Genomic DNA, 17,421 nt, shown 5'->3' with positions numbered 1-17,421 from the left:
GTCGGTGCTGTTATTGAAAAGCAGGATGATACTTCACGTATTTTAGTATGAAACAATCCTGACTAGTAGTGAGTCTGACATAGCGGTCGTCTGGCTTGTTACATGGCATCCTTCCTATAGACTTGCATTACTATATTACAGCGAATGCGGAGATCGGCGTTGTTTAGTTGAAACAATCATAGCGGCCGGATATATTTCGTGCTGCGGTTGGACTTCGCTAACTATCCGGTCTTAACCAGATTAGGCCGCGAGCAAACCTTGTCAGTGATCGCACCCGTGGCATTCGACCATCGCGGTTACTACCGCCTGTGATATCACGGACGGACCTCTTTAACTCATCGCTGATATTACACGGCGGGGGATGTGAATGGCTGACTTCAACAAGCCATGCTCTGTGTAAGCGTTAACGATTCCTGTTCCTGTAACAACCACACACGGTTATGAACCACGATACATTTACCAGAAATCTCCGTGGGATACCCAGAAATCTTTGCAAAGGCTTGCCGCAGAGCGACGTAACGCTCCGACAAATATGCCTGCGTGAACAATACATACTTGTTGCTATATTACTCGCTATCTGTTTGTTCTCTTGTGCAGATGCGCACGTCTCCGTTTGTAGTTGACTCTTTACAACGAAAAAGGTATCGCGACGACTGCCTGTCAGAAACTCTAGCGAAAATAACGCAAGTCCCTTTTGTTGCGCTTCTGGGACTTCGGCACGCCAGCACGAACAATATCCGTAAACCTAACGGGAATGTCGGTGCTTATACTATACTATACTTGCTATATATATATATATATATAATATATATATATATATATATATATATATAGCAAAGATGTCTACTCGCCATTCTTAGAAAAGCGCACTTTCCGATTTCGAAGAATCCAGTAATCGATCTCTATGCGGCCGCGGCGTGAGCGGCTGATAGGCGTGAGGTCGCCGACCGACCGATCGATCGATCGACCCACCAACTAAATGTTCTTACAAACAAACGAATATATCGAATGGACGGGGGATGATTGCCTAAAAACGACAATCGCAAGTGAGATCTTTTCCCAGCACGACAAGCACCTGCTACAAAATATTGGATTTTTCCCACTACTTCATTATGGTAAAGCGGATGTTGAATAGAGTAAACGACGAAACTAGTGAAAATGGCTTCTTACTCAACGATGCCGCTTACTAGTAGCTATTAGCAGCCATACTAATATTTAGTAATCTCCTATAGCTTTTTATGAGCTTATCTCTGCTACACTACAATCCATTCTTTAACTTGAAACAGCTTAAGTACTTCGCATTTTTATTGCAGGAAGAACTACGCAGGTGTCATAACTAATAACTCCGCAATTTATAGCCAAGAAAACTACAGTTGCTGGTAAAAATTAGCCGAACGTAGAAATCGAGTGGGCGCGTTACCTTTTGCCTCTAATAGCACACCGGGACTTTTTATTATGACTCAATTGTATAAACAATGGCCTTTATGGCAAGACGACCATACGGACCACGTTTCACCAATTTCAGATGGTGGTCTATCTACAATACTATAAAACAGATATCGTTGCGCGTGTGACGAAATGATTTCTTTAAATAATTTTTTGTACTTCTGTGACATCTATTCTTTGAGACGGCGCCAATCTGGCACTGCTAAATTTAGTAATGATCTTTTCTTTTGAATATAACCATACAGTCGGGGAAGACCTCACGATGTCTACTATATAGCTGCCTCTGACTGAGGTAGTTCCATAGAAATTAGCACTACCGCTGTTAATGTGTTTTGGTCGCTACTAAAGATTATGTAGAAGCTAGAATTAGATGATGAATATCGAGTTCGTGGACAGAAGCGCGAAGACGACGAAAAAATGCTTTTCAAAGGAAAGATACAGGACAGTTCCTATCCGATATGACGCGGAAACTGGGTCAACCTTGTAGGATCGTGCGTAACTACGCCAGCCAGTGAGCGGCGATCCTCGTGGCGTCTGTGTGCATTATGGGTGTAAACGCTGCATCCCCATCTTAAACTCCCATGACAGTTTCTGCTGGTGCTGGGGCGGTGCCCCACCCCTACTGCAGCTAGTGCCGATAGTTTGTCCTCTATCGAGAACTCAAGTAAACACCTAGGGCCCCCTAATATTGTTGGAGCTCGTGAGCATCCCAACAGCAGCAGCACGCATTGCCAAACGCCCGTGCGCCTTTTGTTCTGCCTTTAGCAGGTTTCTTTCGCCGCCATTACGAATTCAGTGGCCGATGGGATATATGCTTCTATTTCCTTCTCCATGACTCCCTACACGCATACATTGAATCAACCACTCACACGCTCACACATTGCTACACGTTATACTGCACATTTTGGGCTTAAAGGAAAAGATTCGGGGAAGTGGCAACAGCAATGTCGACTGATCGACTTGCCCTAGTCTCTCGTGATGCTCACAACGGCCAATGTCGCTGTTGCTGCTGCGTAGCCATGACCGTGGCTGGCCAGCAGATCCAGCGGCATCACACAACTGACCCACACGTCGAGATTCGTCGCGAGTGCGACTGTACCGGCGCTGACACCCCACACACGACACGAACGGCTGGTAGTTACAGACTGATACTAATTTGTAGACCGGATGATGTTGGTGGCATGCTGACCACGATCTAATCAGCAAACCAACCTTCAAGTTCACTGCCAAGGAAAGCAGAGCATAGAACGCAGCATCCCCTAGTAACCCTCAGCAGCTGCCTCAGGGGTAACTAGGACTAACAGCACAGCACCGCCAGCCAGCCACACTCAACGGTGCAATACGACAGCCTGCAGCAACGACTGAGACGCAGAAATCGCAAGTATCGTAGCCGTGGCCGTAGAAAAAGGTTCCGGGGTGTAGAGGCTAATGGCAGAAGCGACGAAAATGAAAACTGCAGCTGCAGCAGTTGATTTAGATTCAGCCTGGCTTTTACCCTTGCTGCTGCGGCGACTACTGCTCGTACGGGCCTGTCTTACATCGCAACCATTTTCACCGCAGCCACTGCTGGCACAACCAGCATCAGCTGCAGCAGCATTAACCACGTCAACGAACGAACGGAAATCAAATCGGAACGTCATCTTTGTTGCCTCGTCTTTATTCATCTCCAATAGCCGCTTTCAAAGCGTAGTAGTCGAAGTTTTCGTGCTATTGGTACGTAGATGGGTCGCATTTAATGTTCGTGCACTCACCGGGGTCCGTAGGAGCGTCCAAATAACACAAGAGATTCCACAAAGAACGTCTACACGCGTTGCTGGCGGAAAGCGTCACTTCGGCGCTGGACGGAACGGCCAGCAGTGTCCACCTCTGCTCACAACGCACAGCAACCAACAAAACTGTGTGGCCCGTTTGACGAGACACACCAACTTGACTTCCCGCCGTCTCGCGAGAAATTGCGAGAACTCGCAGCGCCCCGACGCTGATTGGCTGGTGCAACTCGACCGCAGCGCCACGATGACGAAGAGCGCCGAAATTCAAACGGCGCTGCCTTGGGCGGGCGGGCGGCCTTCCGCCGCTTCAATAACTACTGCTACTAGAACATCGGGGATTTGAAATGACGATATCCATCCATGCCACTGGCTCCTGTGGGCCGTTTGCCTACTGAGGAAAACAACGAGTTGAGAGTTCGTTGCTGAACGACTGCACACTTTTTTTGGCTTGCCGTTTCGTTGGCGGGGGCTAGCACCAACTGCGAGAGCGGTCAACGAACCCAGTACGTGATGGTGATGAGCAATGCCATGCGAACGAATAGATAGACGGTGGTCACCGATCGGTCGTCGTCGAGCGCGATAAACGACAACCATCATCAAACGTTAAATACCGCTGCTGCTGTTGCTGCTAGTATTTCCTATCGGTAGCAACAAACATGCAGGATTGCTTGACACTGCTTCTTGTCCGCCTGCCGTTGCCACTGCCGCCGCTGCTGCTGCTGCTGCTGCTGCTGCTTTTCAAATTCAGCTCCGTCGCACTTGTCGATTTGTCGACGGTAACATGTTCGTAGAGAGCGGCGACGAGCAAGCAGCAGCCCAAAAAGAGGACACATAGATGCTGCTGTTGTTGCCACTATTGGTTATAGGCGACGACGATAACGACGCGGAGAAGTACAAGACGAAAAAGAAGAGGAAACCGAGTGGTTCTCAACGGCGGACACTATGCCCGTTGCAACGCGTCGCACAACAGCCGCGTAAAGTCATCTTAGTAGCCTTGTTATTACTATCATTTATTGCTGCTTTTATATGGGTCGCTCAGTGTGAATGGATCCGGTCGCAACAACAACGACAACAAGGAACACCATCACAACGTATGTTAATTGACCCGTTTCACCGTTAGTAGAGGGAACTAATTGATGATGAAGTTATGCTTCTGGTCGGAGGAGCTTGTAACTAACAAAGTTCAGCACGACGTAAAGTAGAAGTGCGCGGAAGGACAGCTGAAGCTATCGATTGCTATTAGGCGGATGCAGCAGGGGAATGAAATCATCGGCGCATAAAGAAGCGCTAAAAACGGACGAAGCTACAGTTGCTTACTCTCCGTTCGTGAGCAAATTTAGTTAATTTAAGTTCTAATTGTAATTCCGAAGTTCTGTGGATGGTTCTAATTAAGAAACAACAAGGTTTACCAAGCTAGCACAGTAGTGTTGTTACCCATAAAAATACATGTGTTGTTGTAAATTCATAGTAAAATATTGTATGAGCAAAACACAAAACAAAAACAAATTGAATTATTAACACTTAACTCGCCAAACTTTTTTCTTTGTGTGCTTTTTAATTAACCAACATAGTTAAATAGATGCTCCCAAAACCTACGTGTTACAAATATCTACACTGCTTAGCCTTTGTAGCGTGACAGCGACATGGACATAATTTCATCGGAAGTAATAGGTTACCAGAATTTCTCTCTCGCTCTCTCTTTCTCTCTCTCTCTCTCTCTCTTATATATATATATATATATATATGAATTTAACAGCGATAGCTTGATTTGACGAGGGGGCATACGCTGCGAGTGTTACTGCTCGTTATGAAATACATCAAGACTTCACCTCGATAACCATTTTAGCTTCGTTCACTCTGTGCGCAGGTTTAATAATAATTCTCGAAGATAACAGCAAGGAAACCAGTTTCATTTCGTCCAGTGTTTATCATATCGAAAATGTTTTTACTAGTTGACATAACACGCGGTTCAGGCTACTTCAATTAATATAGTCCGAACATTATTATGCGTCTATTATTTTCGTCAATTGTATCAAATTTGTAGAATTTCGAACTCGTACTACACATGAGCTTATTTCAATTGTTGACCTAGAATACACTTTTTCTTCTACGAATTCGGTTATTTAGGTTCCCTTTTCATGTCAACTTTGAACACACAACTTAGGTAGATTTTCGGCAAACGAAAAGCATTAATGAACGGACACGATTCTGGTTTATGTTATGGTTTTTATACGAACTTCTGCTAATCCAACGTTCCTTCTTTCTTAACCGTAATCGTAAAAAAAAAACAAGATCATCGTACAATAATCGGTCATAATATCGATCGTCTTATCGTTCGCTTTTGCATTCATTAAAATTAATTTGGTTTTGTCCGTTAATGCTGGGACAGTTCGATTGGTGATTTTCGCTAACGAGATCGCTGCCGCCTTCTTCTCATGCGTATTGGGTACCTTGTGAAATTGATGAAAGATTGGCTGAGTGGAATTTAAACAAGGACTTCAGAGGCCTCCTACTTTTGCTATTCGGAGGAATTAACGGCTGGAAACATTCTGTGCCGGTCCGCATGAGCGTCCTGCGTGTATGTCTATATTCAGGGGGGTAGCTTAAGAGGTGGTCTATGCACCTGAACAATTTGGCAAGAGATCAGTGGTAGGACGATCCGTTTCTGGCCTCACGATTACGACAGCAAAAAGTGATCCCCTTTCTGTACCGTGACGTTCTGATGTCTGTCTGATCGGTTGATCAGTTCCGCTCTGACCAGTATGCAATGTATTTGGCTGATTAGCCGTTCGACACTCAAACGCTAATGGATTGACTACGCGAGTTAAGACTGTGATTGTACTGACTGATAGGATAAGAGTGTGAACGACTAAAAATTGGAGGAAGTAAAACAGGGCGCAAATAGATAACTTAAGGTTTGCTTAGATTTCACACGTAGTGATAATACTAATAATAATCATCACAAAAAGAAAGTAATCTCATTACGATAGATAGCATACATGCAAGGTAAATGAAGACGAAACTTAAGGGAACATGCGTTAGATTCGACGGCCCTGCACACCTAAAACAATTACTTTGTGACGAAAAACGAAGTACGTCGGAGTATACTCGACCTTGAACATTTTTGCCGCGACGAAATTACAAACTATTTACGAAATATAAGTTCATAGCATTATCTCATAATACTAAATTAATCAACCGGATTCCCCGTGTCACTCTCACCGAATAATGGACCGTAACAATTATCTCGTTGCAAGTTCTCTTTCTACTAATCAATATATCATAAAAAGAAGAACGATAACTCATTACCATCATGATGTTTTTGGTCCATCGGGTTAGACACTTTTTGAAGGTGGTTTTAAGTCACACACAGACACACGGGCGCAGTGGCGGTGTCACGCGGCCAGACAAACAAACAGCAACGAGCCAAAAACAGATGCTATTCATTGACGCGTGTGCATGAACGGATTAAGCTAATCACCGATGCTCAGCGGTGCTGCCTAAATGATGTCTCGCAAGACAGCCACAATATTTTCTGCTACCTAATTTACGATGTTTTAAGCATTAGGGGTTTGGCGACGTGGCGAGCGGATTCGATGTTCAGGGTTCGATGCTAGCGCCACAGCTTTTACTACCAGATGCCAAATGACAATCAATCGGATATGTGTTTGCACTAGTGTTTTGGCGAGAGTGTCAACTATAGACGAACAAATCATTTCGAAAAACTAGCAAATTTGCATGCAAAGCTATATGATACGAGCGCTCTCTTCTCGTCTGCATTAATTCAACATAAGCAGAAATTCGAATAGTAAAGCAAGTGGTGAACGGTTAAAAAGTTAAGCCCAAAAATAAACACAGCCATTATAAATCATGCGTAGAAAGAGACAATAGTTTTTCATCTAGTTCTTGCATCGATGATCTGCTTAGTTAGCGTCAATCGTTGTCTCAGCACATTTGATTTATCTAATTGCAACAGGACCAGGCTGTCCTAGAAAGTAACGAAAACGGAAGCTCTCAGAGGTAACAAGACGTAGTCGACGGTCGACAGTCGACAACACCAGAGCATTCAAACTATAAACGGTAGTTATAAAAATAGTAATAGCGTATACTTGGCGATTTACGGGAGCATTCGTAGGCTCGTCACTCGAAACTAGCTTTCGCCATCACAGCCGCCATAGATGGATGTTTCTGCTTAAATTGTCTAGGTACAAAATGTTTCTTCAGCTTTCTGTAGACGTATGGAAGGCGGATGAAAACGATTTCACCACGCGCCTATATAGAGATTGTCGCGCTAGTATACATGTGTTAGTTCATTGTGTGCCTTTCCGCGCAATACGAAGGAAAGCATCATTTTTTTTGATGGCACATGATGGCCTGGCCGCGAGCGAAGCGAAGATGACGAATCAAAGCGCAGCCAGCGACAACATTTATATAGGCTTCGCTTAAGGTGGCGGTGGAGAAAGAAAAAAATGGGAGGTTCCCGTTACAGCAGCTGCTACAGCAAGAACTTCCCATTTTTCCAATGTCTCGTCCCCAGTTACAAGAGGTCAGGACCCGCTGCTGTGGCTCCAGTGCGCGTAGATCTTTCCTCCAAATACTCTGCGTTTATCGTTTCCCCACGAAGCGTTCTCAGGCACAAACAGAGTGGCCATCCCTGATTCACCTCCCGTTGTGATGACCCAAGCCCGGCCATTTGCGTGTGCTCGAGGTTCGAAAATTCAACAACTAAAGGAGACATAGATAAACTAAATAAAAGATATTTTCGAAAAGACGCGGACCTTCGTTGAGCCTGGTCATTTCGATGCCGATTTCAACAGTAAATGAGGCTAGGTGTCAGAGTAAAGGCTGTCTGTTAAGTGTTTGTTGCGCAGGTATACATCAGTAAAATTCCGGACCGGCAAGTTAATCTGTGCGGGTTGCAGGAACGTGGACTTCAAGAGAATGGTGAAGATTATTGACGACGAAAGTGAATAGTGAAGTGATTGTTAAGATTGGCTGGACATGTTTACAGTAAAATACGATATCTATTTAGTTTTTTATTTACTCAGCTAATTAGCTTCGCTGGACGTTCATTAGGGCTCGTTCGCAAGCATATTAGATTTCAAACTAGGGAACAACCTTTGATGAAAGCCCCCCAGGTTACGTTGTTGTTGCTGTCGTCGTCGTTGTCGTCGTCGTCGTCGTCGTCGCTGCAAAACGTTTTCTAAATAGGTCTCAGTTCATATACCGATACGTTTTATCAGTTAATTAATTTGGGAGGGATCAACGTTAAAAGAAAGACACCTGAACAAAAGGAAAAATTGAACTTACTGTATTACCCATAAGCTTATTCTTGCGCGTTTTTTTTTTATTTATTTCAATAAGTTATCTAAGCGACGTCACGTGATACCGAATCAGATGAGGTTCATGATTGGCATAGCTAAACACGGTAATTTCTAGGCTAAATGTTTTCATCACAAACAAACATCAATAGCTTTTAGTTCTCTTCTGCCTGGCAATGGAGTTCATTTGTCGTTTGTTATAACGACAACAGTTGTCGTTGTAATAGTTGTTAGTTATTGTCATTGAAGTCACGCAGCGCAACAATAGATCTGAATAGCCGTCGTAACTACAGCCGCAATAAGTAAACGTCACACAACCAACGGCAAACGCAGCCAGACTGTTTCGCTACTGACTGTCAACGTAGGATTAGAACTAGTTAGCTCCATGACTGCTAACCTAGGTACTATGATAGATAGCCACATTGTAACGAACTACATACAGTTGACGGATCCACAATATTCGGCAATAGATATTCTGACATATATATGTATATGAGAAAGTATAAGAAGGCCAGGATCTCGGTTGAAGAAGATTAAGGGTCACTACTTTATATCCCACCAGCGCTACATGCTGCACAACTTCTAAAGATAAAAGACAAAAGTTCGTTTTTAATATTTAGAGAGGGGCTGGAAGCCAATGCAGTTTCTCCTAGCGAACGTAGACTTATAACCTACAAGGGCCATTATAATCGAGTCACATCAAAGAAGGTGTCGGTGAGTAACAAAATTGCTCTCTAGGGCGAAAATATAGGTTAAGCGTATATCCTAATAAGTTGGATAAGGCACGTGGATATTGAATGATAGCCAAAATAAGGTACATTATTGTGATCGTATTGCTAAGAGACACACGGCAACAATTCGTAGCAGGTTCGTTGAGTGCTTATTAGAAAAATCATCAAGTTGACAAAATCGTTAGACTCCAAGAAGTCCGATCCTAAAGCGCTGAATGATCTTCTAAAAGACAACTAGCTATAATGCGTGTATAAATATCACATATAATTAGAATAGCGTGTATTATCTCGTTATATTGTATTTCCACATTGCGCTAAAATCTATGCGGGGTCGTTCGGATTCGATAAAAGCCGTCGCGAGAGCATGAAATCGATAAAAGGAGCTCACTGTGGAGCTTGTTCTTCTAACTTGTCTGTATCACGCGGAGGGGGCCTGTATCAAGAACCTTGCACCGCGCTCCTTAGAAGCATGGCCGGCTTTGCTTCTACTTTCAGTGAGTTTCCTCGAAGTAGGTCGCTCATACTTCGGCTTCGGTCGCTGACTCCACACCGCCGTCGTTGCTACCGGCAACGGGGCCTCCTTGGCTGAATACGCTCGAAGACCCAGCAGTTGTTGGCCACCAATGCGCGATTGCCTGTCCCGAAGTCGGGCTCTGTGGAAGAACAAATCTATGTTGCAAGTATGCTTTTCTTCCTTGCATATACAGACACGGAGAGGGGCGTTATCCCTCTGTCTCTTATTTTTTTTTTATCTGGGATCTTCGGATGTAGCGCGCAATGTCACGAAAGTCACAGTGGCAAAATGCGGCGCATGGCGGCGTGGCGCTCACACGTGGCCGGAGCGAAAGGGAGGGTCAGATGGGGCTGGGAATGTCTGAGAGTGCTGTAACATTCCGTCCACAAACGAACGACAACAGAGTGCGGAAGGCATGCATGACAAACAGCACACAGAAAAGGCAACGCAAGGATAATTGTGGCCACTAGTGTCCGAGTCCTAGATTATTTATACGTTATAATATGTCCGTTGGTTACGGTAATTTCTGTAAAATATAGCGTATTCGCTATGTTGGCCAATTCGGTAGAATACCAATCTGTCAATTGAATCATCAGCAGACCAAGAACTGTTTGTACCACTGGGAGGCTAACGGTGGGTTTGCTTGAATTTCACCAAAGTATAAATACATCAGTATTGCCAAGTTACCTTTATGTGTGCGACATATAATCTTTATGTGTGCGACATAATAATCTGGATCGAATAGGTTCTTATGAGGTGGTGATATTAAACCTACTGCTGGGGAACTGGGACCACCGAAACAGAGAGTTTAGCCATTCCAAAAAATTTTCTACGAACAAACAACAACAAAAGCAAGTTGTAAAACAGCTGGCCGGTAGCGAAATAATCAAGACAGGGTTGCCGCCATATCACGGACTCATCACGAATTCGCACGAACAGTGCGAGCTTTCTGAATGTCACAAACTGCTTTTCTATTCATATGTTAACCTTCTACATCTCCGGGGAATCTGGTCCATGACATGACAAATGGTAATTATTTGTGGGTAGAACTGGGGAATCTGAGAAAGGCGTGGAGGAACGGGGAGGATGCTTGACTATAATGATTGTGATGATGATCACTACGAGGATAGTAGCAACGGGGGCATCGGCACGTGTTTAGCAAAGGACCAAGCAATTAATCATTCATGCCACCGGTATAACATACTATATGCGTGTGGTACCAGACATAGCGATAGCTCATCGTTGTCGTTTCGTCATCCATCGATATTTTTCCTGTTCAGAGCTCTAGGACCGTAACCCGAACAAGTTTTGTTTGCTTTTTATCCTCATGTTAACGTACAAACACTAAATCCAACACTGTGAGTCGTATTTCGATCTCTTCGTTGTACACTCCAATAACACAGACTGTAAACCTTTCATTTCTGCAAAACAGCTTCAACTTAGGTATGGTATATCACTGGAGCAGGGTGCTACCGAAACGAGTAGAACGCTAATTTGATTGTACTCTACAAGCTGATACAGGCCGGGCATGCGCTAGGTAAAACAAGATAACTATTTAGGTGTTTTACATCGTAGGCCTTTTTCTCATTGAAAACCCGATTTTCTTGGAAAATTCAGCGGCTTCATCAGTCGTAACATACCCTATACAGGCTACTGATTGATCAGATACACGAATTAAGTAAACTGAAGAAGTTAGGTGGCATTGTGGATACTGAATTGAGTTGTCGTGCAGAGGTCAAGATTGACTGGTGAATGGTGTTGGTCGTTCCCTTTATCGAACGGACATAGCAATCCTGTACGGCCGGCCTTCAGACCAGATAGCATTTTAGAATTAACCAAACAATTAATACATCACAGCATAAAATCTAAATAAACTACAAGACTGCTCTAAAATCAATACGAGACCTCGGGTAATTCACTACGAGTAATCGGCTCGGTTTCGAAACCAGGATTTTCCGTCCAAACTTGCTTTTCATTGAGTGGCGTCTATTGTAAACGTTTCTAGTGGTTTACGAACGACCTTATACGAGCAAAAAAATGTTCACTGCAAAATTTAAAGCTCTGTATATGACGAAGTGACAACGTTTTATATTCAAGCGAGTAACATGTCCAGCTGGCTTCATTTAGATTACTTATTTTAGTAGATTTTATACTGTTCTATTAAGAAGCGCAGCAGCATCTAAATCAAAATTTACTTTACGAAATGCGTTTCTGTTTATTAGGGTCTATGTCTAATTATTCGTTGAAATAGCAGCATGGAACAAAGCACAGTTTATAGTCGCAGGAGACCACTTCGTGATTCGTTGATTTCTTATACCAACAAGGACGAATTTTTAATTACCCTTTACTTAACCCGGATTGTGTTTGCTGTTATCGTAAACTCTTGTGTTATCCTCGACGATGAGGGTAATATAAAGAGGCACTTGGACACGCGGAGGAAATTTTCACAGGCAAATTCTGCTCGAAAGAGCGGAGCAAACCTAGCCTTTAGGCGCGGTTTAATACCTCCGCCTTGTCCTGTTTGATTGCCTTGAAATCTTAGCGAGAAAACTCCAGCCCTCCCATCGCTGGCTCTGAAGGCCCTGTGTCTGATAGCAGTTAGAACTCGCAGGAGTAAGCTCAGCGAAAGTCGAGCTAGTCGGACACAAAAACTCTAAAGCATATACACATATGTATGCGTGCACCTGCATATAGGTTCGACATGATGGCCGGACTATTTCATACTTGTTTAGAATTAAGTGAATGGATCGTTAAACCTCACTTCGATCATCCGCTAGGTCTACATGCGGATGGCCAGCGGTAACGAAACCGCTGCAAATAATTACATCAGCTTTACATTAAGTTAGAATAATCTAATTCGCTAATCCGACAAACCCAAAAGGCACCATAAGACAAAGTTGCTACAATCAATGGCTATTCGAACGGCACAGAGAACGAGACATACAGGCGTAGACGACCCATTTGATGGGGGCATCCAATGCAGGTACATGGACAACATTTCCCGTGGAAGGAAATCCGCCAGGAAAACTAAGAGCAGAATTGAAGTTGATGCCAGCCTAATTAATAATCACGTAAAACTGAAACAAACCATTGAGGTTCTTGAACAGAATAGACTGTGCCAGATTTGACGATTACTTTTGCTACTTTTATTTAGTTATACTTTTTTTGGGTGTACGAGACGTTAAAAAAAAATTACTTAATTTCACTTATATCTAATCTTAAAGATATCCTATGAAATAACTCTGTAGCCCGAAATGTGACTGTACCCCGGAACAACTGGACGTTCCTACTGCCGCGTATTTTTTGGATCGTATGCGTCATTCAGGAATAATTTGACTTACGGTTATTTGATAGGCATTATTTGAACGACTTAGTTTTACATGAGAGTTTCGTGAAGTAGAATGGTGTATTTCTAATGATAGTAGTTCATGTATAGTCAAGCCTGGCTTTAAGTATAAAACAATAGCATCAACAGCAGTTTCGCAAGCCACCAACATATATCCACCTAAGCTCGTGAGTATCTACTCGTAAAGATTGGACCTTGGCCAGCGTCCAGTCTTAAAGGAGCACTTAGATCGGTTGGGATAGAGTAGAGAATATAGAGTAATAATAATAAAGTGTTAAAATTACTAACTAAATTCGACGGACGGTTTATTGGCAACAGTTTGCCAACACTGCGGCGATCATCGTACAAGCTAGAAGAGGCGAAATGTCAACATGGCTGTCATTGATCTATGCTACACTGACATATAGCTGATGCAACACGCACGAATTCGTAACTATTATCGCTTTTCCTACGCCATAAATGGGGGTGACACGTACCCGCGTAGAATTTCTTCCACACGTCACGTTTGGGGGCGCTTTCTGGCTTATTAGGTCTCGTGAGCAACCTTGCCGCAATAGTCAATCTCAACCCTGTCAACAACGGTAGAAACTAACTAGGAGGGCGCTAATGAACAGCTACGAGATCCAAGACAAGAGCTGCAGGATCTAGCCTACATGAAGCAGCTATCTAAGGATAGGGCTACGATTGTACTGCTAGGTACGAAACTATACGGATATATCTTCGTATTTCCTGTTGAGAAGCATCGACTTGCAATCCGTGCACTTCTCCGGAATGCACACCCAATGTTATTTCTAAAGACACAGTACTTATATTATTGCTGCTGGCTGACTTATTGTAAGGTCAACAATTCAATTTGGATCGTTTCCTAGTACTCTGTGTTTATTTATTGCTACCAAGGGCATCTCGTATGCGAAAGTGCAGTTGCTTGCTTCCAGATCAACGCCGCGTGAGCTCAGCTCTGAGCTAACATATTAGCCTCTAGCCGCCGAACAGATCAAATGAGCCACTAACTCGTCTGGTTGTATCTTTATCGATTTTACCTTTGTAGCCTAGGTTCTTTGCACGTAAATGCTGGTTAGTTAGTAACTTGGGTCGAATGATAGGCCTCAATTAAGAGCCGTGTGTGAGATTATAGCATGTTGCGAAGGAGCTACTAATTAAGACCTGGCAAACTTGTTCATTTAAAATTAAACAGCCTTATCTATTTATATAGATGTATATTACGTTTTCTTAATATCAGTCACATGTTAATTGTGCTCATTTCACCATTCGTTCGGTTATCACATAGTGACAGTATTTAGAATAAGTGGTAATATTACATGTAGAACGGCAAACCTCGAAGCCTACTGCATACAAACGTGACGCTACCTTACGAAGTTGCCAGTAGAAAAGACGGTGCTCAACTTTTTCAACACGTCCTTAGCCGTCTACCTTCGTTGTATGTCAAAAGCAATTGCTCCTTTTATTTAAGGCCAGCTCAAATATCGTCAATGACATATCAGATACTACACGACAGGTAAGGGCGAATGCAGACAAGTACTTTTACGCAAAACAAACGCCTATTAAAAGCGAGGAAATACGGACAAATTAGGACGGGTGGACAGACAGATCAAGCTCTTCATGCTGATTTCAATAAGGCTGATGGTTTTTAACTCTCCCAACAAGGTCGACAGAGAAATTTCTTCTAGCCAGTTCAGCTCAGTATACTATGCCTGCTTCGCAGAATATGAACAGGTGCTATAGGAAATATGTTAAAGAGTGATTATCATGTAACTATAGCCGATTTGTGATGAATTCACTATTAGACATACAGTTAAATTTTCCGAAACACAAACGCGCTCATTTGGGCTAGCAGCAGTCTTTCGTCGGCATTTGTCACTCGATAAGGAATTGAAGAGCTTCTGCCTCATCCCATAGCAGTTACAATAAATACTTCTAGCTTGGGCGTTGTTGCGTATGAATATACGTAAAGTCGTTTTTTTGAGTTGTAAAACGTTTTTGAAAGTGGGTATCTAGAAACGCGTTAAGTAAATAGCTAAAGCGCGCTGGGCCGATGCCAAGATGTGTTTTGTATAGCCACAAATTTCTAGGCTATGAAGAATGTATAAGCTAGAATAACTTAAATTTCGAGCGTTGAAATTCGAAGGAAACCTATGCGCGTGTAAGAGAAACCGAACTTATAAAGTTATTAATTTGTTATTTTTGTTACAGTGAACTGACGCACAATACATAAGAACGCTTCGACAATTGAAGAACCCGAATAACGAAATTTTTGTATATTCTTCTTAGATTTTCATCGCGAAGACACGTTTCTTCATCGTCCGGTCTCTGTTCATCTCAAAACTAGTTTACCCCTGCCGGCCAGCCAGCCAAGGTAACCATCTGGTTTGAGTGAAGTTCGAACGAGTTGGGTGTATATACTACCGTCTAGGGTGCGTGGACTGTCTATAAGTAAAAGTTCTAGTCCTAGTCGCTAGCGTTTGTAGTTCTAATGTAATCACCAGGACAGACCCAGCCCGTGTCTTTCATCAACATGTTACAGTGGACAACAAAGGCGAACGAACAAGCAAAGAAATTCTCGCAAGGGTTTTGATAAACAATTTACTTCGAACGGAGAATTGTCACGGGAACTGTACTAGAGCCACGGGCCACGCATTGTATATAAGGAAATCAGGTAAACACCTTTCATTCGAAATAATAACGTTCTCATATACAACTCCTTCAAGCGTTAGTATGCTTTGCGCGCGAGTAAATCTGGCATAATTTCACATTTAGTACGTTCAATGCGCTGATGTATCTGTTGATAGACGAGCTATGCACTCTTGAGAAGAAGTACCTTTATTTATTGTTAATAGTTGTATTATACTCAATATATAGATAGACATTGACGTTTCAGTATGTGCACGTTTAAAAAGGTTAGTAAAGGATTCGTAAGAGAAATTACCCAATCATAGAGGATATTATCTGGGTCAGGCATGGTCTACAGAATATATAAAGGCATTTCTAATTATACTAAAAATGACAAGCTCGCTAGCAAGGATGACTGTAGTTTTGTAGACTCACAGCGAAAGAAAAAGAAGGGCTAACCGAGAATTGGATCGCTGATATTTAAGATTCATTTACCCGTCGTTTTTTCTTTACTGCAATACGTTTGCGATGCCTCTCTACTGAATAGGACTTAGTCTCCTCCTATACTCTGCTCTGCCCTAGACCTTCTTTTTTTAGCGAACTTTTTGTCATCTGCTAGAGACTGCATGAAATATGCTTTATGTCTCGCCTCCAGGTTCGGCTTTCGATACAAAGACGGGCTTTCCCTATAGTACGTACCTTGTCATTTTCGCTACTTGTATGGCGGCGCTGGCGATGGCTGCAGCGGCCTTTTCGCGTGCTACCATTCGGTTCGGACGAATCTGAAAAGAGTGGCTTGAATCACTTCGCAATCGGCTATTTTCTTCCTAGCGGTCTCGGTCCTTCCGCCAGCCAGTGCTCCGAGTCTCCTGGACCCTTTGAGCTCAGCGGGCAGCTTCCAACAGCACAGACCTTTAGCTGTCAGCAGCGCCAGCAGTGGTGCAGAAACCTACGGAGCGGCTGCAGCCTTTGCTGCTGCCGCCATCGCTACGTTATAGGCTTTGCGCCGAGCCACGGCTCGGGGGCGGCCTTCGAGGCCCGCGTGTTTCCTTCCCTCGATGGCCTTCCCTCGCTCTCCCCCGACCTCGTTTAAACTGTAGCGGCTGCCACTGCTACCCTTCTTCTACGACGACACAGAGACGACGGCTCTGCTGCCATGCTGACTTCTTTATTCTAGGGGTCGTTTCTGCTTATCACCGCTTGTTCTTCTCTGGCATCTTCCGTTTCAAGCGGAGGATGGCTGGCTTGATCATTCACCAGTAACAACACGTACCTCTAACCAGGAGTGCTTTTACACATCGTTTAGAAATATCGATCAATATCTATTCTCATACATTCAAGTCGTCTTTCCATATTCATTGGCCAATAGGATAGACCCACTATGTCGCAAACGACGATGCCTATATACATTGTTATATTTAGGATCGCATGTCAGATGCTCTTTGTAATGAACAGTTTTTAAGTTTTCCAGCCGACCGAGCGTACGGAACGTATCGGTGCAAATTCAGTTTCGCTCTAAATCTCAAGCTATAATAATACAAAGCAGTACTGCTACCCTAGATGATGACCTTTTGACATAGTCGACACGCAGAACACTTTCTGCCATATACAGATAGACGTTTACGGAACAAGGCCCGCCAGTTTATTTATACATTAGGAGTACCCA

General features: G+C 43.4%; 1 protein-coding gene across 2 annotated transcripts; it reads right to left on the bottom strand.

The window, feature by feature from the left end:
* Positions 1-6: 6 nt before the first annotated feature.
* LOC147755929 (uncharacterized) lies at positions 7-16,768 on the bottom strand. 2 transcript variants are annotated; one of them, XR_015326462.1, is made up of 3 exons: positions 16,455-16,768; positions 3,198-9,920; positions 7-419 (listed from the first exon to the last, which is right to left on the bottom strand). XR_015326462.1 is itself a non-coding variant. In XM_086987176.1 (2 exons), exons 1-2 carry the CDS (start codon positions 16,520-16,522, stop codon positions 9,686-9,688), a joined length of 303 nt encoding a protein of 100 aa, XP_086843302.1. In that variant the 5' UTR covers positions 16,523-16,760; the 3' UTR covers positions 8,506-9,685. The 2 variants fall into 2 exon arrangements, 1 of the variants encoding a protein (XP_086843302.1); XM_086987176.1 differs by lacking the exon at positions 7-419 and having other exon boundaries at positions 8,506-9,920; positions 16,455-16,760.
* Between the last annotated feature and the right edge of the window lie 653 nt (positions 16,769-17,421).

This window comes from Varroa destructor, unplaced genomic scaffold (assembly GCF_002443255.2).
Source record: "Varroa destructor unplaced genomic scaffold, Vdes_3.0 BEIS01000004.1, whole genome shotgun sequence".
In the NCBI taxonomy this organism is placed as follows: Eukaryota; Metazoa; Arthropoda; class Arachnida; order Mesostigmata; family Varroidae; genus Varroa; species Varroa destructor.
The sequence above is the reverse complement of the archived record's forward strand: the minus strand, read 5'-3'. Positions and strand labels throughout refer to the sequence as shown.